Source organism: Cervus elaphus, chromosome 6, assembly GCF_910594005.1.
Source record: "Cervus elaphus chromosome 6, mCerEla1.1, whole genome shotgun sequence".
Taxonomy (NCBI): Eukaryota; Metazoa; Chordata; class Mammalia; order Artiodactyla; family Cervidae; genus Cervus; species Cervus elaphus.
Window position 1 is genome coordinate 2,349,574 of NC_057820.1, and position 24,420 is coordinate 2,373,993.

Sequence of the window (24,420 nt, forward strand, 5' to 3'; positions counted from 1 at the left end):
CTCCTGTGTGTGCTGCCGGGGCCGCGTTATTCTGCCCAGAAAAGCCGGCAGGAGGGACCCTGAGTCCTGGAGCTGGCAGGGCCTTGTAGGCAGCGGGGCTGAGACCTGGTGACCCAAGGGCTCTGGCCCTGGGTGAGTGGGTGCGGTCTCCTGACTCCACCCCCTGTGTGCTCCGCCCCTCGGCCCGCTGGGAGTTCACCGGGCTCCCGATCCTGGGGAGGGCTGGTCCAGTGCTCCCCCTGCCGTCTACGCTCCATCCCGGTGCTGAGTTCCTGGAGGGCAGGGACCCTGACTCAGCCTCACAGGTGATGGTGGGGCTGGGGTCCTGCAGACATGCCCAGGAACGGGGCCCTAGGGGCACATGCCCCATAAGCCCCCTGAGCCTCCATCCCACCAGCCTCCGCCCCACCCCATGCAGTGGCAGCTCTGCTGAGGCGGGTACATTCCAAGACAGGTGGGGCTCCCAGGTGGTGACGTCCAGGAGGGCCCTGCTCCGGTCCCACCTTCTGGCCTGGGATCCGCTATGTCCTGGAATGGGTGTCCTGGGAATGGGTGTCCCATCTCAGTCCTGGGGTTGGGCCGGCCCCCAAGCACGGGCTGAGGGTGGTGACCAGCCCTCTGGTCCCCGTGGACCCTCGACATGGAGGGCCAGGCTTCCTGCAGCCCCTGATTCCAACTAGGAGCAGAGAACCTGGGGTCAGGTCTGGCTTCTGCTCTGACCAACTGAATGACAAGAATGAGTCCTCACTGGGCTTGCAAGGTGGACCCTGCAGAGGGTGGACGGGCAGCGGGTTTGCAGGGAGCCTGGGGCCCTGACCGCTCCTGCTGCTGCCTGTGCGCTGAGCCCGCGAAGCCCCCTGGCGCCCCGTGAAGCCCCCTGGCACCCTGCACACACACACATGGCGGGCACACTCCCCCCCGAATTGGATCAGCAGCAGGCCTGGGCCTGTGTGTCAGGAGGTCCGAGGGTCAGGCGGCCTGGGGCCCCGGCAGGCGGGCCTGGTCAGCAGCCCCCAGCCCCAGCCCTCGGGCGGCCCCTGGGGCCGTTGCCCAGCAGCTCTGCGGAAGGCACAGCCCAAGGTCACCGTGACCTGCGAGAACTGAGCCCCACAGCGCTGCTCCGGCCGTGTCCCTGTGGGTGGGCGTCCGCCTCGTCTCCCCTGCCGGTTCCTTCCTCCCTGCCAGCCCCCGCCCCCACAAGGCCCGGAGGCCCGCAGCTTCCCGGCTGCCCTCCCAGGCGCTCAGCCCCGGGCCGTAAACGCCTCCGAGTGCCCATGACTCTCGTGGTTATTTTTACATCTTCAGGCGCCCGTGTCCAGCTGCCTGCGTGCAGGCTGCCTGGTGTCCCTTGGGCCTCTTGGGCTCATGTGTCTGTGACAGAAACTCCACCCCGCCTTGCCGCCCCCTCATCTCCCCACGTACCACCCTGCCCCCCCATCCAGAATCATCCTCTTCTTTCCTTTCCCTCAGGCCCTGCCTCTGCCCACCAAGGGGTCTCGTGAGCTGGCTGGCCTCTGGCAGGGGGAAGGCCCTGCCCACTGTTACCGCGGTTACTGCAGAGCCTGGGCCCCCTTTCCTCTGCCCAGCCTAGGCCAGCAGCTCCCCTGGCCGGGAAGTTGCAGGGTCTGGAGCTTTGCTGTCTCCCTGTGTCCATTTTCCACAGGCAGCCAGCCTGGGCCCTGTTTGATGACAGCTCTCAGGCCCCCATGAGCTGGGATGAGGCCTCAGTCTGGCTTAGCAGGCCCACCTGGCTGGACCCCACCTACGTCTCAGACGGCTCTTCCCCACCCCCCATGCTGGCCTCCGGGCTTCTGCACTGGCTGTTCCCTCTGGCACAATGCTGTTCCCTGCGTGCTGCCGGGCTGGTGTCTCTCCTTCCTTGGGAGTCTGTGTCCCATCTGGGAGGTCCCATGAACAGCTGCTGTGGTCATGTGCCCGCTCCGGGCCCCTGAATAGCACGTCCTCAGGGTTTGCTTTTTTGCCCACCTTTTCCACATTCAGACCGTCCCCCCTCTTGGGTTTCAGCTCCACAGAAGTCAGGCCATGTCCCCAGGTGCCTGGGCCGCTCATGAGCAGAGTGGACTGGGCTTAGTGCTGCAGGGGAGGCCGCCAGGTGGGGGGATGGAAAAGGAGGTGGGGTGGGTTCCGAGGGGCCCCAGTGGGGGTCTTTCAGCAGCCCTTTCGGCAAGCGGGGCCGCTGGGCACTTGCCTTTTCTGCACCAGGAACCTGCCCCCTGCCCCTGGCCAGGCTCAGGGCAGGCGGGTGTAGGAGGGCAGGGTGAGCATGCGTGGTCCACAGGCAGACCCTCCCCCGAGTTTTGTGGTGATGGGACGGTGCCCAGCTCCAGGCCGAGGTCCCGGCTGGCTGGCCGGTGGCTGAGGGCCTCTGCGTGCCTGGCCAAGGCTGTGTTAGTGCCTCGACTCCGCGGAGTTCTCCTTTGAAAGTAGAGGCTCTGTGAACTGAGAGGGGGTCTCTGGTCACGGCGCGGGGCTTGAACCAGTCAGGCGGTCCCCACCGCGGTGCCCATGCAGAGTGTGTGTGCACGTGTGCGTGCAAGCGAGCAGGTGTGCGTGTCCCCACACGCATGTGGGCACGCAGGCACGCGTGACCGGATGTGTGGCTGTGCGTGTGTGTGTGCGTGGACCACCTCGTTTCATCTTCCCACTTTGCTTCCGGCCCCTCTCTGCCTCCCTTCAGCACGACCACCCCGGTCCGCTCCACCCCCTGCCCCAGCTGCCCCTTCCAGCCCGCCCTCCAGGCCCCGCGGGCACCTTCAGCTCCCGCCCCCTAGGGTGCAAGTGGCTCCAGGCCCGGTGGCCGCCTGGCTGTGGCCGGCTGCTGTGGGCGGGGTCCTCGGACCCATGAGGCCTGGCGTGGAGACAAGGGGGCGCCCCGGGTGCAGGGCGGGAAGGCCGGCGGCGCTCCCTCGCTGGTGATGGGGAGACCTCGCCGAGGGCCAGCCTCGCTCGCTGGCCTCGTGTGGGGGTGCGGCCCTGGGTGCTCGTGGCGGGGGGCCCCGGCCGGGCTGGGCAGCTGGTGCGGCCCCGCGGCCTCCGCGTGCTGTGTCCAGGGCCGGCGGGCCGCTGCCCCCTGGAGGCTCGGGCGCGCTCACCCGGGTGCAGAGCAGCTCTGAGACCCGTGTGGCCTCAGGTCCCAGACCTGAGAATTTCTGTTTCCTTGGCGCCTGTTCCTTCAACAGCTTTTTCACCAAGCAGCATTCTCTATAGGATGGGTTTTAAAAATAGGATCCCTTTATGGCCAAAGTGATGGGAGGGGAGGGGGCGGAGCAGCTGCCCGTCCCAGGTCCCCTCCTGGCCCCACACTTGCTGCCCCTCCCCTGGGCCGCATCCTGCCCCAGCTCGTGGGAGACCATGGTGGGGTCCGGGGTGACTCCTCCGGCCGTCACCGTCACCAGGCTGTGACTGCAGGCGGCTTCCACCGGGCAGAAGGTGGGGGCTAGGCACACAGCGTGTCCCCGTCTGCCGCCGTTTATGTTCATACTTAAAAATGAGACCAGTGACCCGCCTGGTGTCTCAGCTTCGTGGGGCTGCGGTAACGAAGTGTTGTAAACCGAGGGGCTGGAAATGAGAGAGATGTGCTCTCTCCCCGTCCTGGAGCCTGGAAGTCCACAGTAAAGGTGTGGGCAGGGCCACGTGCTCCTGCGAAGGCCCTGGGGCGCGCTCCACGCCTGCTCAGGCTCCTGGGCTCACAGGCTCCTGGGCTCACGAGCACGTGGCTCCGTGACGTGTCTTCTCATGGCCTCTCCTCTCCGTGTCACTGTGTCCCCTCCCTTCTCTTATGAGGACACTCAGCTTTAGATTTGGGGCCCCCTTGGACAATCCCTCGAGATCCTTAACCTGGCCACATCTGCACAGACCTTTTCTCTAAGCGAGGGCGTGTCTGCAGGTTCTGGGGGTCAGGATGTGGACACGTCTTTTTGAGGGGGTCCCCATTTACCCCAGCGCAGACAGGCGAGGGCACGAGTCGATTCTCAAATCTCTGTGAGGAGTGGGCTGTGAGCTGATTTCAGACAGAGCCAGGATCCAGGAAGACTGGACAGGCTGGGGGAAAGGGTCTTGGGGACAGATGTTGGCTCTGGCACACAGGTCCCCAGACCAGCCTTGCAAGGGCAGGCGTCTTCCCTCCGTGACAGCAGGGGGCATCAGGGAGCCGTGGGGCAACCCAGGGGCCCTTGTAGCAAGCTGGACCCTAGACCACGAATCGGCAAACTGGGGCCTGAGCCAAATCTGGCCCATCTCTTGCTTCTGTGATGAAGTTTTTTTGGAACACAGCCATAACCGTGAGTGTGGTCTGGCTGCTTTCGCAGTTAAGGAGCTGTGCCAGGGACCTCCCGGGTGGTCAAGTGGCTAAGACTCCACGCTCCCAATCTGGGGGGTGCCGGTTCGATCCCTGATCAGGGAACTAGCTCCTGTAGGCCGCAATGAAAGATCCTGCAGATCCTGTCTGCCATTTCGAAGACTGAAAACCCCCAGGGCTGCAGCTAAGACCCGGCACAGCCAAATAAATAAATAATGATCAGAAAGAACTGTGACAGAGACTGCGTTGCCCACGCACTGGAATGTAGTTACTGTCTGACTCCTCACAGGAAAGTTTACGGACCCTGCTCTTGGCTACATCATTGGGAGCATAACTCCTAAAACAAAGGAGGTGACCATCTTGCCCTGCCTTTGCTGGTCAGGCCACGACTGCAGCAAACAGTCTTCCCTGGGATTGAAGGGCCTCACGCTCGTCTGTGCTGGGTGACGGGACTGTCAGAGCAGAAGAGGACCGCCTTCGCGAGCTCGCCTTCCAGGGTGGGAGCGGGGAGACGGGAGATGGGACAGCCAGCCGCACGGCGACACCGTTGGGAGAGGCCGGCCTTGCCAGGGGCGAGGAGCAGCAGGAAGTGCTTGGCGTGTCTGGGGAGCACCCTGGTGTGGGTGGTGGGGCAGTGCGCACGCCGGGCTCCCGTCCGTGGCTGCCCTGGTGTCCGCACGCCCGGCTCCCGTCCACGGCTGCCCCAGTGTCCGAATGCTGGGCTCCCGTCCACAGCCGCCCCGGTGTCCGAATGCTGGGCTCCAGTCCGTGGCCGCCCTGGGTGCTTGCCCGCCGGGTTCCCATCCGTGGCCGCCAGGTGACCTCCCTTTGTCCACATGCTTCTTTGATGGGAGTCTCTCTGTGCTCACGGCCTCCCCAGGCTTTCTCCTCTTGAGCCTCTGGTGACACTTGGGGGACATTTCCATAACAACACATGCCCTTTATGCCTCTGGAGTGACTAATTTCTCTCTGGGCCGGGCCACGCGTTCCCAAGGGCACTGTGCTCCAGAGAGAACAAGCAGAACCCTCGGGCAGCAGCTGGGTTTCCGTAGGTTCTGGGGTTTCTGTGTATTCCCCTGAGAGTGAAAACAGTCTTGCTTTTTTTTCCTGACATAAGCATTTCAAACACTAGGAACAGGGTCAAATAGGAAGCGAAGCCCCCATCAGAGGCCTTGGAGATCTGTAAATAGTTTGTTGGAGCCAGCCCGTCCTGCAGGTTGGTGTCCAGCCTGCCTGTGGCTGTGTTCCCCTCTGACCACAGCGGTGTGTGTGCGTCCAGGACACGCCGTCCGCCCCCTGTCTTCGCGGGGCCGGGGTTGACAGCGGGCAGGCAGGAGGCGCCACCCTTGCTGTCCGTCTGCTGGCCGAGCTGAGTGTGGAGTCAAGCTCCGGGGTCTGGATGTCCCTTGGGCCTGCAGGGTGACTTTCCAGTGCTGGGCGGGGGCGGGGAAGTGCTCCATCCCGAGGGGTCCTTCAGTGCCTGCCCTCGACACTCTCCTGCCCCGACGAGGGAGCCTGTTCACCAAGCTCGGGGCCGCCTTGCACTCTAGGGTCTCGGCGTTCGCATCATTCCCGGGACCCCCCCACCCTCAGCAGAAACTGGGTGGTGGCCTGGCGGGGCGCGCCTGCATTCAGGAGGGATGCAGGGGCGCAGCTGACCCAGGGACGCTCACCAGGGCCACGCAGGTGGCTCGGCAGCATGTTTGCGTTTGGAACGGTGTCCCCCCAGGGCCGGGGACAGGGTGCAGGCCCTGGCTGGGGGCCCCAGGCAAGGTGGGCGGGTCCCCACCAGGGAGTGTCCTGAGCTGCCCGTGTGGCCCGTGGCCGTGTGGGGTGGGGGTACCTTTTGCACATGAGGGGCTGGAGGCTCAGGGTGCCCGGGGCTTGCTGGGGGCCGGCCGTGCCTGGAGCCCGGGTCTCGGGCGTGTATATGTGGGGGTGCCGGGCACTTGGGGGCCTGGCAGCACTGACCACCCCCCACCCTCGCGCCCCCTGCAGACTGCCTGCTGATGCTGGCCTACAAAGACAAGTCAGAGCGCGCCAAGGGGCTTCGGGAGCGTAGCAGCCTGACGCTGGAGGACATCTGCGGGCTGGAGCCCGGCCTGCCCTATGAGGGCCTGGCCCACACGCTGGCCATCGTCTGCCTGTCACAGGCCGTCATGCTGGGCTTCGACAGCCGTGAGGCTATGTGCGCCTGGGACGCCCGGATCCGCTACGCGCTGGGCGAGGGTGAGTGCATCTGCGGCCCGCGGGGACGGCCTCTGCCTGCCCTCAGGGGTCCCTGGGGGTCTCACTGGTGGGCTGCAGGGGCCGGGACAGGACTCCCCGTGCCTGCTGAGTGCCCTCTGGTCGGCCGTGACTGGGGCGATGGTGGGGTCATGCCCATCAAGATGCCTCTTGAGCTCCCGAACTTGACCACATTCACATGAACTGGGGCCTTTAGCCCGAGCGGGTGGTCGCCCAAGCCCGGAGCCCCGGGGAGGAGGAGCCAGACCCCTGAGCCCCACAAGGGGGGAGCGCAGGGTGCAGGACGGGGTGCTCTCGGGAGAAGGGGAAGACCCAGCGCCCACCCAGCTGGTCAAGCAGAGGCGGGCCGGCCCCCAGCTGAGTCATCAGAACACACGGTCGGCATCTTTCATCGAAGTGCAGCTAGCTCACGTGTTGCGTCAGCTTCAGGCAGACGGCGGGCTGGCTCAGTTGTACGTGTGTGTGGTGGGCACGCGCGTATGTGATCTCTTTCAGATTCTTGTGCATTACAGGTTATCGCAGGACAGTGAGTATAGCTCCCCGTGCTGGTACAGTAGGACCTTGTCGCTTACCTAACGTATATGTAGCGGTGTGTACGTTTTAATCCCAAAGCCCTGATTTATCTCAAAAGCCATGATGTTTTAACACAATATTTAAAGAGTTAAAAATGAAACCTCGAAGCCCACGATGAACAGACATGTCAAAATCTAAAGCGAAGCTGGTCTGTGAGCCGTCTTTAAACCTTCCTGTCCACACCTGCCCCGATGCCACAGCCGGCCTGGGCTTTATTTAAGCTGTTTCACTCTCCGTGGACTTTTTGCGCTGATTTTTGTTGTTTAAGTCATCGTTAAAATATCACTGATCTTGGCCCCTGCTTTGCACCCTGAGTAAGGGGTCTCACTCACCTCAGCCCAGCCCAGCTAGGGGGCAGCGGCTCCCCCCTCCTCCGGGAGCCCCCAGACCAGGCCTCTAGAGCGGGGGACGTGTGGAGGGCCCAGTGGGGGGGCGCGGGGGCAGGAGGGAGGAGCCTCTTCCAGAAAGTTCTCCCGTTGGGGTTCAGCCGGTTCAGCCTGGCTTAGGGCGTGACTCCTCTTCTGCTAGGGTGGGGCGGGGCGGGGCAGGGCGGGAGGGGCCCTGCTGCAGAGGCAGCCGGTGCCCTGGCCCGGCATCTTAACAGACATCACCAGGACGTGGTCATGGGTCGCTGACCCCCAGTCCCCTGGGGCCAGGCTGAGGATCCTCGCCCAGGGGCCCCTGCCTACCGCGGGGGCTTGGGTGGGCTTAGGAGGGAGGAGGAGGCAGGGCTGGGGCTGGCCCCTCGGCTTCGGGGTGGACATGGGGCTGGTGGGCACAGGCCGGGAGGCTGCCATCCACTCCTGGGCCTGGCTGCTCTGGGATGCACCCCTCTTCCAAGGTCCTTCCGAGGTTGTTGGGGGGCCCTTGTGAAGAGAGAAGAGCTTACCACCGCCCTCCTGAGGGGCTTCAGGGGCAAAGGGCTGAGCCCAAGGCAGCAAGGAGGTCTCAGGGAGCTCGTTGCCATGCTCAGCACCAGGGAGACCCTCTCACTGGAGCGGGGAGGGCCTGGGGCTTCCTGTGTGTCCCTGCGGCCAGGCTGGGAGTCTCCAGGAGGGGCCGGAGGCTGGGCCTCCTAGGCCTCAGGGTTCCCATCTTTGGAATGGGACCACAGCAGCTGCGCTGGGCGGGGTTTCTCAGAGGACGTGCCCGAGGCTTCGGACTTGCCAGCCGTGGCCCGCGTGCTTCTCCCGGAGCTCGCTGGGGTCGGTCCAGCCTCGTTAGGGTGGGAGGTGGGGGGGCGCTCAGGGCGGGCCTCTGAGGACAGGACAGGGCGGGGCCGTGGCACCGGGTGGCCCTGCCCTCGGGAGCTGACACCCGGGCTGCCGCCTCCTGGCCGCCATCCGCTCCCAGCAACACCCTGTCGCCCCCACCCTGCCCCAGTGCACAGGTTCCCCGTGATCGTGGCTCCGGGCACCAAGCTGGAGAGTGGCCCCGCCACCCTGCACCTCTGCAACGACATCCTCGTGGTGGCCAGGGACGTCCCCCCGGCCGTGGCGGGGCAGTGGAAGCTGTCGGACCTCCGGCGCTACGGGGCCGTGCCCAACGGGTTCATCTTTGAAGGCGGGACCAGGTGTGGATTCTGTAAGTATGTGGGCCGCGGGCTTGCTGGCCGGGCCGTGGCCCAGAGCTGGCCCTCCCACTTGCAGTGGCCTCTCTGGGGCCTGCAGCAGCCTGAGGTCTCAAAGGGCCGGCGGTTAGCCCCCAGCCCGGATTCTGTGCTTCCGGCCGGAGGCAGGGGCTTGGGGGCTGCGAGCGGGGACCCTCCCGCATGAAGTTGGTGCAGGGCTGCCTGGGGGAGGTTCAGGGCCCGGTCACAGGGCATCAGAGCTGCTCAGCTGGGAAAAAAAGAGAATAGACGTGTCCACTGAGGATATGCTGAGCAGACACTTCGGCTCCCTGGGCCCTGAGCCACCACCCTGGCCGATGTTGGAGATGAGGGCTGAATGCAAGGCCCCAGCAGTGAGGGCGGGGGGCCCCCAGGGCCGAGGTGGCATCCGAGGCCGGGTGAGCGCTGCAGGGAGCTAGCCTCCCGCCAGGAGGGGCTCGGGAGGGCGAGCGCACAGGCCCTCGGTTGGAGAGTTTGGGGTGCAGGGTGGGGGTGTGTGTGTTCCAGCACCCCCAGCCCGCTGTTCTCCCAGTGAAGGAGGCCGCTGTGGACCTGCACTTGCTGTTGAGGGTGGGGGAACGAGTCCCTCTCCTCCGAGTGCCGCCAGCTGGGCCGCCTCGACAACCACGGTCACTGGGCTGGGCTGGAGGGTGCGGCCTGGATGGGGGCTGTGCATCCCAGATCTGGTCAGCCTGCGACCCCAGCCGGGGTTGGGGGGTCACGGGTCCCTCCCTCGTGGAGGGCGATCAGGGCTCTGAGCTGGGGATGACCTCTCTCCTCCCCCCCACCCTCTTAGAGGAACACAGATCACTCCCCAACCCACAGCCCCTGGAGAGGACAGAGCTGGCCAGGGGCGCCCACAGGGCCCGGCACACAGTCAATGTGGCTGGTGGGAGGGTGTGCCCCCCACCCCACGCTCCGGAACTCAGTTGCGCCCAGATTTCTCTGGGTGCCGGGAACACACTTGAGGATGTGGTCATGCTGGACGCTGGGCCCGTGGCCCTTGTTCCTCAGGGTGGGGGGGTGTGTGAGGCAGGACGGTTCCGGCGGGCCCTGCCTTTGACGGGACGAGATGTAAACTGCCGGGGACCTTGGCAGGCAGGTTGGAGCTGCTGCTGAGACAGGGACTGCAGCCCCTGGATTTCGTGCTGATGGCTCGTCCTGGGCTCCAGGGAGCTTAGAAGCTCTGAGATGCAGAGAGAGGCAGGGAGGGGTGACTCAGGGGAGGTGCAGGCAGGCCGGGGGAGCTAAGCCCAGGGCTGGCAGGGGGGCCGCAGCCGGAGTCGGAAGGCCTTGCGTGAGGCTTGGTCTGTGCGTTTTCCTGCCTGGGATGTTTCGAGCAGGAGGAGGAGGTGAGTACAGCTGTTGGCCCCTCCGTGTCTGGCGGGGAAGGCCTGCCCGGGACACCGTCCAGAGTCCTCTCTGCCGGACCTTAGAGGCGCCGGCAGCGGGTGGGTGGGGGGCCCAGCCTGGCTCCCACCCCCTCCCTTGCATGGACGGTGGGGGACAGCAGGCTGCAGCACGCTTGGTGTGTGTGGCAACCCTTCTCTCCCTAGATGTCCTTCACATGGGGCCCTGGAGCTGCTGGGGGCCCCGGCAGGAGAGCGACCAGCATCGTGGCTGGACCGCTGGGACTCCCGGGGCCAAGATTCAGGCAGAGTGGCCTGTGGCTGCCTGAGGCCTGGGGTGCAGGCCGTGGCTGGAGATGGTGTGTGCCCTCGAGTGGGGGCGGCCAGGAGGACCGGTTCCTTGGAGACTGTTTTATTTGCCCGGACGTAATGTAATAGAGTCCACTGGATGTTTTTCCCCCAGAGGCCTCAGAGTTTAAAATTCCAGCTCTTGGTGTGGGTGGGCTCCTTCTCCAACCGTCGACGATTCCAGGCATCAGAAGTCGCAGGGCTTCCTGGGAGGGTGGAAGCTGTAACTCAAGCTGCTGAGTCCTGTCCCGGGCGGGCAGGCCAACAGCGTGAACTGTGGCCGGCCGCCCTGGGGCTTCTGTGCAAGGCCTGAGTTTGGGCCTTAGGCCCTGGGCGGGCCCGGCGGGTCTGCCTGGACCCAAGGGCTCCAGGGCGGATGTTCTCCCTCCCACAGAAAGTCCCTCTTGGGGGTCCTCCCCTCACCTCCAGACTGTCTGGAGGCCCCTGGCCAAAGCCGGCCGGCGAGTGGTGGCCAGAGAACACGGTGGGTGTGGCGGGGGGCTGGACCAGCCTTTTCCGACACTCTGCCACCCGGTGGGTCCCACGGGGCTCCATTCCGTTCTCCTCCAGGGACACGACCCTCTGCCCCCCGGCAGGTGCTGCGGCTCTGCCGGTTCGTAGACTGTCCCCAGACCCGGGTGATGCAGGCGGGGTGAGCAGGACCGTGCAGCCCCGCGTGTGGTCAGAGCAGCAGGCCGCTCAGGATGCGGGCCTCCGGGGAGGAGGGTGGCTAGTTCAGGGCCAGGGCCACGTAGCGAATGACCGCATCCCGGGCCTGAGAACAGCGCAGTCTGCCCCTTCACCGTTCTGTCCAAAGTCAAGGACGGGCCGGGGCTGCGCCCTCCTGGTGGCTCCTGGGGAGGGTCCTCCTTGCCTGTTGTGGTCCCCGGGGGTCCCGAGTCCAGTCCCCGGGGGCCCCAAGTGTTCCAGGTTTGTGGCCACACCCCTCCTGTCTGCTCTGGCTTCACGAGGTCCCCCTTCACGTGGGACATGGGTCATTGGAGTCAAGGCCCCTCGATGCTCGGGAGGGCCTGAGCGCCTTCACTTGGGCATACCTGCAGAGACCCTTTTCCAGATAAGGATGCAGTCGCAGCCTCCAGGATGGGAGCCTGTCCTTTGGGGCCACCATCCAGCCCATGACCAGGTGACCCCAACTCTGATGGTGCCAGAATTCAGATCTCAGTGAGTCTGTGGGCCCCGAGTTGGAGCAGGGGTTAGAGTCACCAGCAGGCTCTGGAAGGTTCTGGATGAAGGAATTAACATATCCTGTACAGGGCAGGCCCCAGCCTGGCCCCTGGGCCCTAGAGTCATGCCCCCAGACCACTCCGGAGAGCAGTGACCGGACCCCGGCCCCTTCACCCACACTGAGACACAGGTGACCGGCTGTCAGGAGAGGGCCCTGAGGAGTGTGTGGGGGCGGTCAGCGCCCTGTGGGTGTCAGGGAGGGGTCGGGGCCGGGGGCTCCGTGTGGCTCCGGGTCCCCATGGGTGGGCGTGTTCTCTCTGTGGCCTCCACGTGGACGGCAGCCTGATCAGATACTTTGAACAGGAGCCTGAGGTCTCTGTCTCTGGGGTGGTCATGGCGGTGTGTTTAGGGCTCCTGGGCAGGGGCAGGGCACACAGATGGGGGTGGTGCAGAGATTTGGGGCACCCTTCGCCCAGGACAGGCTCAGCCGCAGGGAGAGTGGCGGACCCGGTGTGGGGTGCCCTGCCAGGGCCGGGAAGGCTTTGGGGAGCGCTGGGGGGCATTTGCACAGGGCCTAGGGGTGAATGGAAGTTTCTGGCACGGGGGCCAGGGGAAGTCCCCGTCCCTCACGTTGGCAGGTCCTGTCAAGGACACTTCCAAGGTGTTTCCACTCCCGCGTGAGCCGGCTGCAGCCACAAGGATCAGGGTCCTTGACTGCTGAGGGACTCCACGGGTGGTGGACGGCAGAGTCCAAGGCTGGAGCCCAGGCCTCTGCCCACTGCTCCGCCTCTCCTCCTCCCCGGCTCTTGGGGTCCAGCCCATCCCGTCAGCCCCTTGGGGAGCAGCGAGCATTGTAAATCATTTTTATAAGTGAGTGTTCAGTTCAGTTCAGTTCATTCCCTAAGTTGTGTCCGACTCGTTGCGACCCCATGGACCGCAGCACGCCAGGCCTCCCTGTCCTTCACCAACTCCTGGAGTTTAGTCAAACTCATGTCGATCGAGTCAGTGATGCCATCCAACCATGTTATCCTCTGTCGTCCCCTTCTCCTCCCACCTTCAGTCTTTCCCAGCATCAGTATCTTTTCCAATGAGCTGGCTCTTTGCATCAGGTGGCCAAAGTACTGGAGCTTCAGCTTCAACATCAGTCCTTCCAATGAACACCCAAGACTGATCTCCTTTAGGAAAGACTGGTTGGAGCTCCTTGCCATCCAAGGGACTCTCAAGAGTCTTCTCCAACACCGCAGTTCAAAAGCATCAATTCGTCATGGGTATATAAGTGAGTATAGTGAATATATATATGTAAGCAAGTATAGTGAAACTCCAGTACTTTGGCCACCTGTTGTGAAGAGCCAATTCATTGGAAAAGACCCTGATGCTGGCAAAGATTGAGGGCGGGAGGAGAAGGGGACGACAGAGGATGAGATGGTTGGAAGGCATCTCCGACTCGATGGACATGAGTCTGAGCAGACTTCGGGAGATAGTGGAGGACAGGTCATGGGGTCACAAGCAGTTGGGCGACGACTGAACAAGAGCAAACACGTGAGCACAGGGCGAAGCTCTGGAGCGGGAGAGGCCACCTTGCCAGCGTGTCCAGCACTGAGACGCCCTCGGCTGCCTCTTGTGGGCGCTGTGGTCCAGAGGCTGGTCTTGCTGGAGCTGCTGGAGCTGCTGGAGCCGTGGTCTCCAGCCCCGGAGCTTGGAGGAGGGGGGAATGTGTTCAGGGGATTCTCCATGCCCGGCCCTGGGTGCGGGGTTGGAGTGGGGAGAACATCCCGGGCTGGGAAGACTCAGGCTATGTGAGAGGACACGGACGTTTCGAGTCCTCAGGGGTGCGAGGGGAGCCAGGTGGGGCCACAGACTGGGGAGGCCCTCGCAGGCTGAGCCTGGACGGGGCCTCTGCAGGTTGGACAGGAATTCAACTGAGCCTGGCTGCTGAAGGTAGGGTAGAGTGGAGGGAAGAGAAAAGGGGTTCCAGGCAGACATTAGCGTGGCTGGTGGCAGGAATGGTGTGTGCAGGACCCTGGCTGGTAGAGTGGCAGAGGTGAGGTTGGAGGGGGAAGCCGTGTCCTGGTTACGGGAGGCTCTGGAGCCTGGACCTGAGCTGGGCTGTGTTCCCAGGGAAGCAGAGAGCCCTCGAAGGTGCTGGAGCGGAATGGTGCCACCAGCAGACCTGTTGAGGGTGTTGGCTTTGGCCCCAGGGTGCTGGGGGTATGGAGGTGGGGCGTGAGGAGGCTGGGGGCGGGGCCTGTGGGTTCAGGAGTGTTAGGAAGGGGGGAGGGAGGAGGGCCAGCGGGGGGGGGGGGGTGAGGATGCCGAGGGGAGGGTCCGAGGAGGGGGGCCTGGGCTGAGCTCCAGGGCTCAGCCCGTTGGGGGGGAAGGCCCCCAGGTGGGGTTCAAGCCTGTCCAGAGCCGGATCAGGTTTACCCCTGGAGGCGGAGTCTCTCTTTGGGTCTAGAGCCCCCGTCACACTTTGGGACAGACTTGCGGTCAATTTCAGCCCTCTGCCCGGAGGTCTGTGCTCTGGGGGCCGGAGTCGGGCCGGGATCTGTCACCTTTCTGCAGCCCACGATGGCATGTGCACCCGGGAATGGCTCTGGAGCCTCTGCGTGTCCAGGGAGGCCGAGGTCACTCAGGGTCAGGGAGAGAGGGGCCAAGGGTGATAGTCACCTGTGAGGCCCCTGCAGGACACCTTACCTAGCAGGGGAGTCTGGATCTGCACGCCAACCCTCGGTGGTGTGTGCACACGCCCATTTACAGATGGGGACACTGAGGCATGGAGCGGCCTGAGACGTGCCCTAGTCTGTGTCTGAGCGTGGTGACGCTGAGGGGCCTGACTTCCTCGGTGCCCAGCCCTGAGCCTTTTGGCACCAGGCCTGAGTGGGGCGGGGCCCCTTCCAGCTGTCAGTGGCCTCCGGGACTCCTTCTCGGGGCATTTGTCTTCAGTCTGTCTCCTCCCAGGCCGAAAAGTGGGCCCAGTGCGTCCTCGGGGATGGGCAGCGTGGCCTCATGGGACCATCTGGACATGATGGTGTGTGAGCTGCATCCCACATCTTCACGTGGAGAAAGGTGGTCCGTGGGCAGGAAGTGCGGCTCACCCGAGGCTCCCAGGGACGAGTCTGACTCGTCTCAGCCTCTCCGAGCCTCCGTCTCTCATCTGCACCGCCCCGGCTTCCTGTGCCCCTGCCTGGGAGGCGTGTGCCAGGTGGTGACCTGGACCCCGGCCCCGGGGTGCTCAGGCCCCGCCCTCGCCCAGGCTCCCGCGGAGGTTGCAGGAGAGCCAGCAGTTTCGCAGCCGCTCGTGGGTTGGGACTGACCCCACCGGCGGGTCTCTGGCCAAGGAGTGTTTGGTGTCTGGTGCAGCCAGGCGCCTGGGCCGTGGGTCAGTGTCCTCTAGAGGGGACCCCGGGTCTCACACTCCCAGGGAGAGACTTCTGCTGGCCAGACTGGCCCTGCAGGGACTGGGCGGGTGGCACCGGCCCCCACTTCCGTGATGGCTCTGGGCTGGCAGGTGTGCTTGGCAGAATTCTCCCAGTGGTGGGCACTCTGTCTGAGCAGTGTCCTTCCTGCCCGGGCCTCTGAGTCTCACCCTGGCAGGCCCCGGGGGATGGCGGGCACCGTGCAGTGAGTGGGGCTTGGGTTTGGGTCTCCACCTGCTGTTCCCCGGCCTGCACCTCAGCTCCCTGTTGCAACGCAGGAGTGGGGACACCCGCTGACCCTCTCTGCTGTCCTCCTGCACCCCTGGGGGACGGGGTGGAAGTGGGGAGGGGCAGGCCCTCTCTGTGGCTGGGTCATTCAGGACACCGTTTCAGAGCAGGACCCTCAGCCAGCACTTGGGGAGACGCAGAGGAAAGCAAGGCCCCAGGCTCGCCCTGAGGGGCCCCTCACCTGGGCAGATGCCCAGTGCATCCCTGCGGGAGGGGTGGGGAGAGCATGGGAGGAAGGTGGGTCACCAGCGAGTGGCCTTGGCTGGAGCAGGGTGTCGATGGGTGACTGGGAGCCGGAGGCCAGCATCCACCCGGGGACAGAGTCCAGGGTCAAGGCTGACGCCCCTGCTGTCTGCTCAGGGTGGGGTTGGGTGCCCCCCTTCCCGTGTGCAGGGGGCATTGTCAGGGTGATTAGGATGAGCTCCTGGAGTTTAGCAGGAGCTGCTCCGAGGATGTGACATGCCTGGACCGCAAGGCTGCATCCTGCTGGGTGGTGGCGGGGTGGGGGTGGGGAGGTGGCTCACTGGAGGGTGGGACGGAGCCTGTGTAGTGTTTGTCCTTGTTTTCGGTTGACCGTGGCCAAGTCCACATGGTGCACACTGGATCACGTACGCCTCTTCTGCAGTTCAGTGGCAGTGAGCACGTTCGTTCACGTGGCTGTGCCCCCATCCCCAGAACCTCGTCATCGTCCCAAACTCTGTCCCCAGACACCAGCTCCCTGCTCCCCTCCCCGCCCAGCCCCGCACCCCTTATTCTGCTTTCTGTCTCTGATTTTGACAACTCTGGGGACCTCACATAAGTGGAATCACTCAGGATTTGCCCTTTTGTGACTGGCCTATTTCCCTTGGCTCAGCATCCTCACGGCTCATCCGCGTCCAGCAGGTGTTAGAATTTCCTTCCTTTTTAAGGCTGAAGCAGATTCCGCTGTATGGACGGACCACATGGTGTTTATCCATCCATCTGTCGATGGACACTTGGACTGTGTCCACATTTTAGCTATTGTGAATGATGTTGCCGTGAACATGGGCAGGCAAATATCTCTTGGAGACCTTACTTTTAATTCTTTTGGGTGCGTGCCCAGAAATACACTTGCTGGATCAGATGGTGGTTCTCGGTGGAATGTGTTGAGGAGCTGCCGCACTGCTTTCCACACGACTGTATGATGTTAGGTTCCCACCAACAGTGTGCGAGGGTCCCAGTTTCTCCAGACCCTCACCAGCTCTTGTTTTCTGTTTCGTTTCTGTGTGTTGTTTAAATAGCACACCTGTTATTTACATAGGTTTAAATACCCACTCCTAGTGGGTATGAAACCATCAGGTGAGATTTCAGCTTCATTTCACATGAACTTATCTCATTGCACTTTCTTTCTCCCGAAATAGAGGCAGAGACAAATGAAACTTTAATCAGTAGATGTTTCACTCTATTAGGAAACTGCAAAATAATTTCCCAAGGCTCAGTTAGCTCTGCCAGCTTTCTGATTGATAACCAGGGCTGTGTGGACAGAGCTTTCTAGAACCTTCTCAGCAGGAAATTCCTTCAGAGTCTCTGTCCCCGACTGGCCTTTGCTGTGTGTTCTTTGCCAGCAGAGAGTGGAATTCTCTGAGGAGCTGGGGGTACCGAGATTCAGGGACAAAAGTCTGGAGCCTGGAGATGAAAGCCCGGATCTGGCTCATTGGATATTTGAAGGAAGGTTTTTCTTTCTCATGGCTGGTGAATCTTCGAGTTGAACGTGATGCTTCTCCCCTGGAGATATTCTTCCCTGGGAGCAATTGCATTTATGATGGGAGTGAGGTTTGCTGCACCCCCTTATGAGCGATAGCGCCTGTCTCTAGAGCAAAAGGTGGCCGTGAACCCGCAGGCAGCTGCTTCCTACCGGGCAGGACACTCTGCTCCACATCTTAACTTTCCACGTTACTTATTGCTGGGAGACAGATACCCCCAAACCTTAGCGCTGCTTCCTGGCTGCGACCCTGCAGGTCAGCAGTCTGGGCGGGGCTCCCTCTGCTCTGAGCAGCCGACTGGAGTCACTTGGGCAGTGGCATTTGGTGGGAGGCCTCAGGCGTGGCCTGGGGCCCCGGTGCTGGCTATTGGCTGGGACGCCTCAGTTCTCCTCCGGGCCTTACCTTCCAACAGGACAACCCGGGTGGCTGGTTCCAAGACAGGGAACCTGGGGGTTGCCAGCCCCTCGTGCCTGGGCCCCAAACCCTGTAGAGTGTCCCCTCTGCCACTTCCTGTGGTCCAGAGCCCAGGGGAGGGGACTGGCCCCGCTTCGGGGTGGAGTGAGGGCTTCACGGACATGGATGAGAGGGGGCGGGTGGGAGGGGCATGGTGGCAGTGACCACACCTGTTCAGTTCAGTCCCTCAGTCGCGTCCGACTCTTTGCGACTTAACCCCATGGACCACAGCACGCCAGGCCTCTCTGTCCATCACCAACTCCCGGAGTCTACCCAAACCCATGTCCATTGAGTCGGTGATGCCATCCAACCATCTCATGCTCTGTCGTCCCCTTCTCCTCCCACCTTCAATCTTTCCCAGCATCAGGGTCTTTTCAAATGAGTCAGCTCTTCACATCAGGTGGCCAAAGTATTGGAGTTTCAGCTTCAACATCAGTCCTTCCAATGTACATTCAGGACTGATTTCCTTTAGGATGGACTGGTTGGATCTTCTTGCAGTCCAAGGGACTCTCAAGAGTCTTCTCCAACACCACAGTTCAAAAGCATCAATTCTTCGGTGCTCAGCTTCCTTTATAGTCCAATTCTCACATCCATACATGACCACTGGAAAAACCTTGACTAGACAGACCTTTGTTGACAAAGTAATGTCTGCTTTTTAACATGCTGCCTGGGTTGGTCATAACCTTCCTTCCAAGGAGCAAGCGTCTTTTAGTTTCATGGCTGCGGCCACCACCTGCAGTGACCGTGGACCACACCTGCACAACAAGGCAAAACGGGCCAGGCTCTAGCTTTCCTTCCCTCCTCGCGGACAGACGAGCAAACAGGAAACACGGAGACACTTTCCTGGGGAGGGGCGTCTGAAGGCAAGGGCCGGGCTGCCCGCGCCCCCTCTTTCCATCCACACTCAGTGGGGGCCGCTCCTGGCGCCTGGCCCCGTGAAAGTGTCCCTGAGTGCCCAGGGGTCGGGGCCAGGAAAGGCCACGTCACAGGAGCAGAGTCAACAGGAGGAGGGTGGTTAGGTGTGGCTGAGGGGCGTTCTGGGCGAGGGCGGGGCGGGGGCTTGCGGATGTGGCCACCCTTGGGGAGGTGTGCCAGGTGGGCCAGGCACGTTTGTTCCTCAAAGCCTGGGGTGGAGAGGGGAGCCCGGGGCGGTGAGCGGTCGGTGCTGGGTCTGGGCGGCCTTGTCTCTTGGTTGCGAGGCTCGGGTGGGCCCCCTCAGAGACTCACGTCCCCTGCGGGAGCCCCTGGGGCTGCCAAGGACGGGGGCAGGTGGCGGCCAGTGCGGGAGCAGGAGCCCGCAGATGCCCGCGGAATGCCGCCGGCTCCGCTCCCTCCTGTAACGCAGTTTTTTATAGTCGGGGGACTGGCTGTGCCAGCGCCGCTGCCAGCTGACCATAAGCTTGGGATTAGAGGCCTGGCCCCAGCTGAGCGGGGTGGCCGGGACAGGGCCTCCTCCCTGTCCGCCCGCTGCCAGCCAAAGTCCCGGCTTGAGTTCCTGGTCAGCGGCCCCCCCACCCCGGGGCCGGGAGAGGGAGAGACCCCGCCCAGCCCCGTGGGCAGCGAGCCTCAGGGGGGCCCTAGAGGGGGCCCGGCGGGCGGGCGGGGGTGTCGCTGCTCTGCTCCTGGCCAGGGCTCCGTGGTGCCCATCCCGGCCTCTGTTTCCTGGTCTCTCCAGCGGGTGTGCCACCAGCTAGGGCCCTGGGGGGCCACCCAGGGGCACAGCGGCGGCACCACGTGTGGGGCTGGCCCGGGGCCCTGGAATCCGGGGCGGGCGAGCGTGACCAGGCCGGTTTTAGAGTGCCGCTTCCCTGGCCTGCCCGCCCCACCCCGAGTGCCCTCCTCCTCCGTGCGGGGGGCCGGCCTTTCTTTGGGCAGACGGCGGCGAGGCACGAGGGATTCTTGGGCGGTGATGGCACGCCGGGCGCGCGGCCCGCGGGACCCGGTGTCCCCATTCACGCGGCCGCGGGACTCCATTCACGCCAGCGGGCTCCACCCAGGCTCCCGCAGGCCCAGGCACCCCCCCAGACCCCCCCAGCCCCCCTGGGGAGAGGATCCTAGCTGGCCTCCCCCTGTCAACAACAGTGATCAACAAAACTTCAGTCACAAGAACAGAGAAGAGTTTTGTTTGAGCTCCACCTGAGGACTGACCCGTAAGCCTGCTTGCCAAATGGCTCTGCAGAAGCAGGGGTTTTCAGGGGCTTTATCGGAGTTTATCGCGTCAGAACAAAGAACATTAAAGAAGTCAGGGTTACGTGTTTTCACGCTTCCTCCTCCCCCCAGAAGAACGGATCAGCCTGTGCCCAGTGAGTCAGCGTGGCCTTGGCACCTGGGGAGGGATGTCACCCTGGATGGAGGGCCAGCACTGTCTTCTTTAACACGGACGTTTTTACGTCTGGTCAGGGTGCCCTTTGCTTTTATGATCAAAGCAGATGTACAGTGTATGTTTGATAGGCTGCAAACAGGCGGCTTTGGTTAGCATCAAATTCGGGTTAACTCCTGCGTGGGCCACAGTGACCTTCCTGTATCTCAAGATGTGAGTGTTCCTTTGACCCTCTCTGCGGGTGGGAGTGCCGGGGTGGGGGTGCTCCAGGGGTCCCCACCCTGAGAACACGCCCGGGAAGAGGAGAGGCCTCGGAGGGGGCCAGGCCGCTCAGCACAGCCCCAGCTGAGGAAGCCAGGCCCCACAGCCGCCTCCTGGGGGGTGCACCTGCCCCTGCCACCCCTCAGAGGAGCACGGGGAGTGGGAAGTGGCTGCTGGGCGCTCTGTGCAGACAGGACGCCCTCCTTGCCCTCCGGCCACCCTCTACCATTGTCCTCATCCACCCTGTCCAGGCCGCTCAGCCCGGCCCAGTGCCTTCAGGCCTGGGAGAGCCGCGTGTGGCCGCAGCCTCCTGGGCGAGTTGTGCATTTTCCGTGGTGGGGAAGAGGCTCGCATCGCCCTGGTGCAGGGGTTGGGGGGGGACTCGTGGGTTTGCTTGGCTTCGGCGGGAGCCTCCATCTGGCGGCCCACGCCCACCCCACAGGGGTCCCACGCCACCGATGCCCTGGGCCAGGCTGACAGCAGGGTCTGTCCTCCCCACTCAGGGGCCGGAGTCTTCTTCCTGTCCTCCGCCGAGGGAGACCAGATCAGCTTTCTGTTCGACTGCATTGTCCGAGGCATCTCGCCCACCAAGGGCCCCTTCGGGCTGCGGCCTGTTCTTCCAGGTGAGTGCGTAGTGGGCGGAGGGGACGCCTGGCCTGGCCAGAGGGTTTGGGGGGGCTGCTGCTGTGAGCCCCCGCGGGGCTCCCGGGGTGGGGGACGCTCACACTGGCACAGCCCCTTTTTCACAAGATGCTCAGAGGCTGCGGCTTCAGGGCCGGGATGAGCTACCGCGGCCGTACTGGGTGGACCAGCGCGAGGCCAGAGCCTGGAACTGCATCCCCCCCTTCAAAGACCTGAGCGGGCCCTGCCTCCCAGACCTGGCTGAGAGCCTTGCCCGAGGTCTCTGGGGTCAGCTCTCTGGCCCCGCCTGAGCCGGTGTTCGGGCTGGAGGCTGCCTTGTGAGGTGGGGTCTTGGTGCCCGCACGTCGGGGTGGTGGGGGTGGGGGCCCGCCGCTCTGAGCTGGCCTGGCCTTCTCCCTGCTTCCCCGGCGTGGGCGGGGCGCCCCTCTCATTTGAGTCCTGGGCCGGGGATGTTGCCGGCCCCCGGAGTGCATGCTAGCCGGGCACTTCCTTGCGCCGGGTGAGCTCTATCCTCCCCGCTCGGGGACAGCTGCCTTGGGAGGGACAAAGGCGGGCCCTGGGCATTGCTGCTGCCCTGCACTGAGGCCCTCTGGGCGGTGGTACCTGGGACTGCTGCTGCTGCCCTGGCCCCAGTGAGGTGGCGCTTGTCCCCTGGTCCAGGTGGGAGACCAAGGCCTGCGTCAGGCAGCAGATGGTCACTGAGCTCTCAGTTGCAGCCTTCTTGCATGAGCCCCGCAGCCAGACAGGGGTCAGGTGGACCTTCTAGGGAGGCTGGGGCTGTGCCAGGACCCCCTTTCCCCGCCTCAGCCCCTGGGCCCCCAGCCCGAAGTGAGTCAGAGGGAGGTGCGGGTGATGGATGCAGGGACAGGGCTCCTGGGACCAGAGCCCTGCTGCCCAGGCTCTGCTGGGTGGCATGGCTGTGCCCTCTGCTGGCACCTTCCTGCATTGCAGCCACAGGTGCGGCGTGGATGGGGAGCGTGTGGACAGGGCAGGGGTGGACACGTGGGGTGTGGATGGAGCTGGTGGGGCTCTGCTCTCTGAGCCTGGCTGGTGTCCCACCGAGGTCTGTGATCGTCAGGGACTCTTGAGACGTGGCCTCCAATGGGTGTGCAGCCTTAACCCTCGGGGATCTTGGAGTGTCTCCTCCAGCTGACTGCGGCTTGGCGGGGGCCCACTCAGGCCCCAAGGCTCGGAGGCAGGACCTGCCTCAGACAGACAGAATTGCTAGGAAGAAGCGAGAGATTAGAGTTCAGAGTTCCCGCCCCTGCCCTGAGCACATGTTCTGTGTGTTCCCACCCGGGCCCCATCGTGACTGGGGGGCAGATGCTGATGCCAGGCTCGGGGAGGGCGAGGGGTGGGGCTGCGAGTCCGTCCAGTGCCAGCGTCTTGCAGACCCGCCGGCCGCAGGAGGGTGTCCTGGCGTCCTGACCACCCCCTGCAGGGACTGTCAGCTTCGGGCCAGGGACATCGGCTGGTGGTTGAGGGGCTGTCCTTTCCTTGGGCCCAGGACACAGGATGGTGGCCAGGGGACCTGCGCTGGGATGTTTGGGGTACCCTGAGCTCGGGGTCCAGTGGCTGGTGTGCAGGCATGGTGGGGGGGTGCGGTGGCTGGGGCTCCCAGGGGTTCTGTCCTGGCTTTGGGGCTGGACCAGGGTCCACGCAGCTCCGATGGCATTGGGGTCCTGGGGAGGACGCTGCTGCGACAGGCCTGGGGCCGCGTCCTCACCGACACCCTGCTCTGCCGCAGACCCGAGCCCTGGAGGCCCCGCCCTGGAGGAAAGGGTGGCGCAGGAGGCCCTGGAAGCCCTGCAGCTGGAGAAGCGGCTCAGCCTCCTCTCTCACTCCGGCCGGCCGGGCAGCGGAGGTAGGGCCATGACCCGGAGCGGGGCGGGCGGGGCGAGCGGGGCGGGGCGGGGCGGTCCGGCGGCCCTGGGGCTGGCCCCGCCCCTTTAAGCCGCCCCCGCCCCCAGCTCCTGTCCACTCCTCTGTCCCCCTCACACAAGGGGCCACACTCACCCAGCTCCAGCCTGGATGCCGACCGGGGCGTGGTGAGGACAGGCTGCACCGTCTGTGCCCAGAGCGGGGACCCGGGGGTGTCAGCTGCTGGTGCAGAGGCACCCCCCCCACCCGCCCCGCCGCTGTGGTTCATGGGGAGACGGAAGGAAGGGGCTGAGATCCTCGAGGGGCCCCTGCAGCTCTCGAGAAGGGGGCCAGCCCCCGGGCTGGGGGGCGGCACCGGGGTCTCTGGGCCCAGAGCAGGGGAGCCCTGCGGGCCCTCTGTCCTCTGGGGTTGCCGACAGCCCCACGGGTGCACGCTGGGGACGGCGGCCTGTCCAGGCCCTACAGCGGGGGTCTCAGGTGTGCCCGGGGCTGCCACATCCTTGGAGAAGGTGCTCATGTCTGGTTCCCAGGGCGACGGTGGGGAGGGCGTTGACGTGGGGAGGGGGCGGGCCCTGGGGGCGGGGTCTGGGGAGGGGATGTGTGAGCTGTCCCAGCGTGAAGAGCGTTACCTCCGCAGGGCCCGGGCCTCAGGGGCCGGGCGTCAGCCCCCCACCCAGGTTCTCCCGCCCCCCGCCCACCTGAGTGGCCGAGCCCCTCCGCAGCCTCAGCCCCGGGCTCTTCCACCCAGGGGACGACCGCAGCGTGTCCAGCTCGTCGTCAGAGGCCAGCCACTCGGACGTCAGCGCCAGCAGCCGGCTCACGCCGTGGCCGGAGCCGTCCTCGTCCTCGGCCAGCACGTCGCAGGAGGGCCCCGGGCTGGCGGCCGCCCAGGCCCCTGGGGACGCCGCGTCTGGCGCTGCCAGGGCCGCCCCAAAGCCACTGCGGCCGCGGCAGCTGCAGGAGGTCGGCCGCCAGAGCTCCTCGGACAGCGGCATCGCCACTGGCAGCCACTCCTCCTACTCGGGCAGCTTCTCGTCGTGCGCGGGCAGCAGCCTGGACGTGTGGCGGGCCGGCGACGAGCTCGGCTCCCTGCTCAGCCTGCCGGCGGCCGGGGCCCCAGAGCCCGGCCTGTGCGCCTGCCCACCCGGGGCGGCCGAGTACCAGGTGCCCGCCGCCCCGCGGCCGCACTACGACACGCCCCGCAGCCTGCGCCAGGCGCCCCGGGACCAGCCCCCCGCCACGCCGGGCAGCCCCGACGGGGGCGCCCGGGACTCAGGGTGTCCCCCTGGCTGGCCTGGCGAGAGACGGCGGGGACCGGCGCCAGAGGCGGCAGCGGCGGGGGCTGGCGAGCCCTGGGAAGCGGGCGTCCCCCACGCCGGGCCCCCTCCCGCGCTCTTTTCCGCGTGTCCTGTCTGCGGAGGACTGAAGGTAAAGCCCCCTCCCTGAGGGTGGTGGGGGCCTGGGGGTGGGGGGGGGTGGTGCTGAGCTCCGTGGGGAGGGCCCGGGGTCAGAGTGGGGACCAGCCTGCAGGGAGGGCTGCGTCCTGGGCAGCTTCGGGGCGGCAGAACCCAAGGACCTCCCAGTGCTCCTCGACGTGTGTCCCAGGGGCCTCCACCTACCTGGCCCCCCGCATCTCCTTGCCGAAGTTGCACCCACAGGTGGCCCATCCTTTGAACAGGACCCTGAGGCTCAGGGGGCCTGCTGGCTGGTGGGGGTCTGCTCTTGGGACCCTAGCACCTCTGTGGCTCACTCACAGCAGCCTCTTGTGGGTGGGGAAGGGCAGGGTTTGGGGTCACGCGTCGGGAGCCC

The 24,420-nt window shown here is 64.8% G+C and overlaps 1 protein-coding gene across 4 annotated transcripts in view; it reads left to right on the forward strand.

The window, feature by feature from the left end:
* The window catches only part of DOK7 (docking protein 7), a 33,172-nt gene that overhangs the window by 2,982 nt on the left and 5,770 nt on the right, over positions 1–24,420 (forward strand). For all 4 annotated transcript variants that reach the window (XM_043906065.1, XM_043906066.1, XM_043906064.1 and 1 more), the window contains 5 exons: positions 6,317–6,547; positions 8,522–8,722; positions 20,592–20,711; positions 22,478–22,594; positions 23,360–24,039. In XM_043906065.1, coding sequence (XP_043762000.1) covers positions 6,317–6,547; positions 8,522–8,722; positions 20,592–20,711; positions 22,478–22,594; positions 23,360–24,039 — 1,349 coding nt within the window. The remainder of the gene's footprint in view (positions 1–6,316; positions 6,548–8,521; positions 8,723–20,591; positions 20,712–22,477; positions 22,595–23,359; positions 24,040–24,420) is intronic.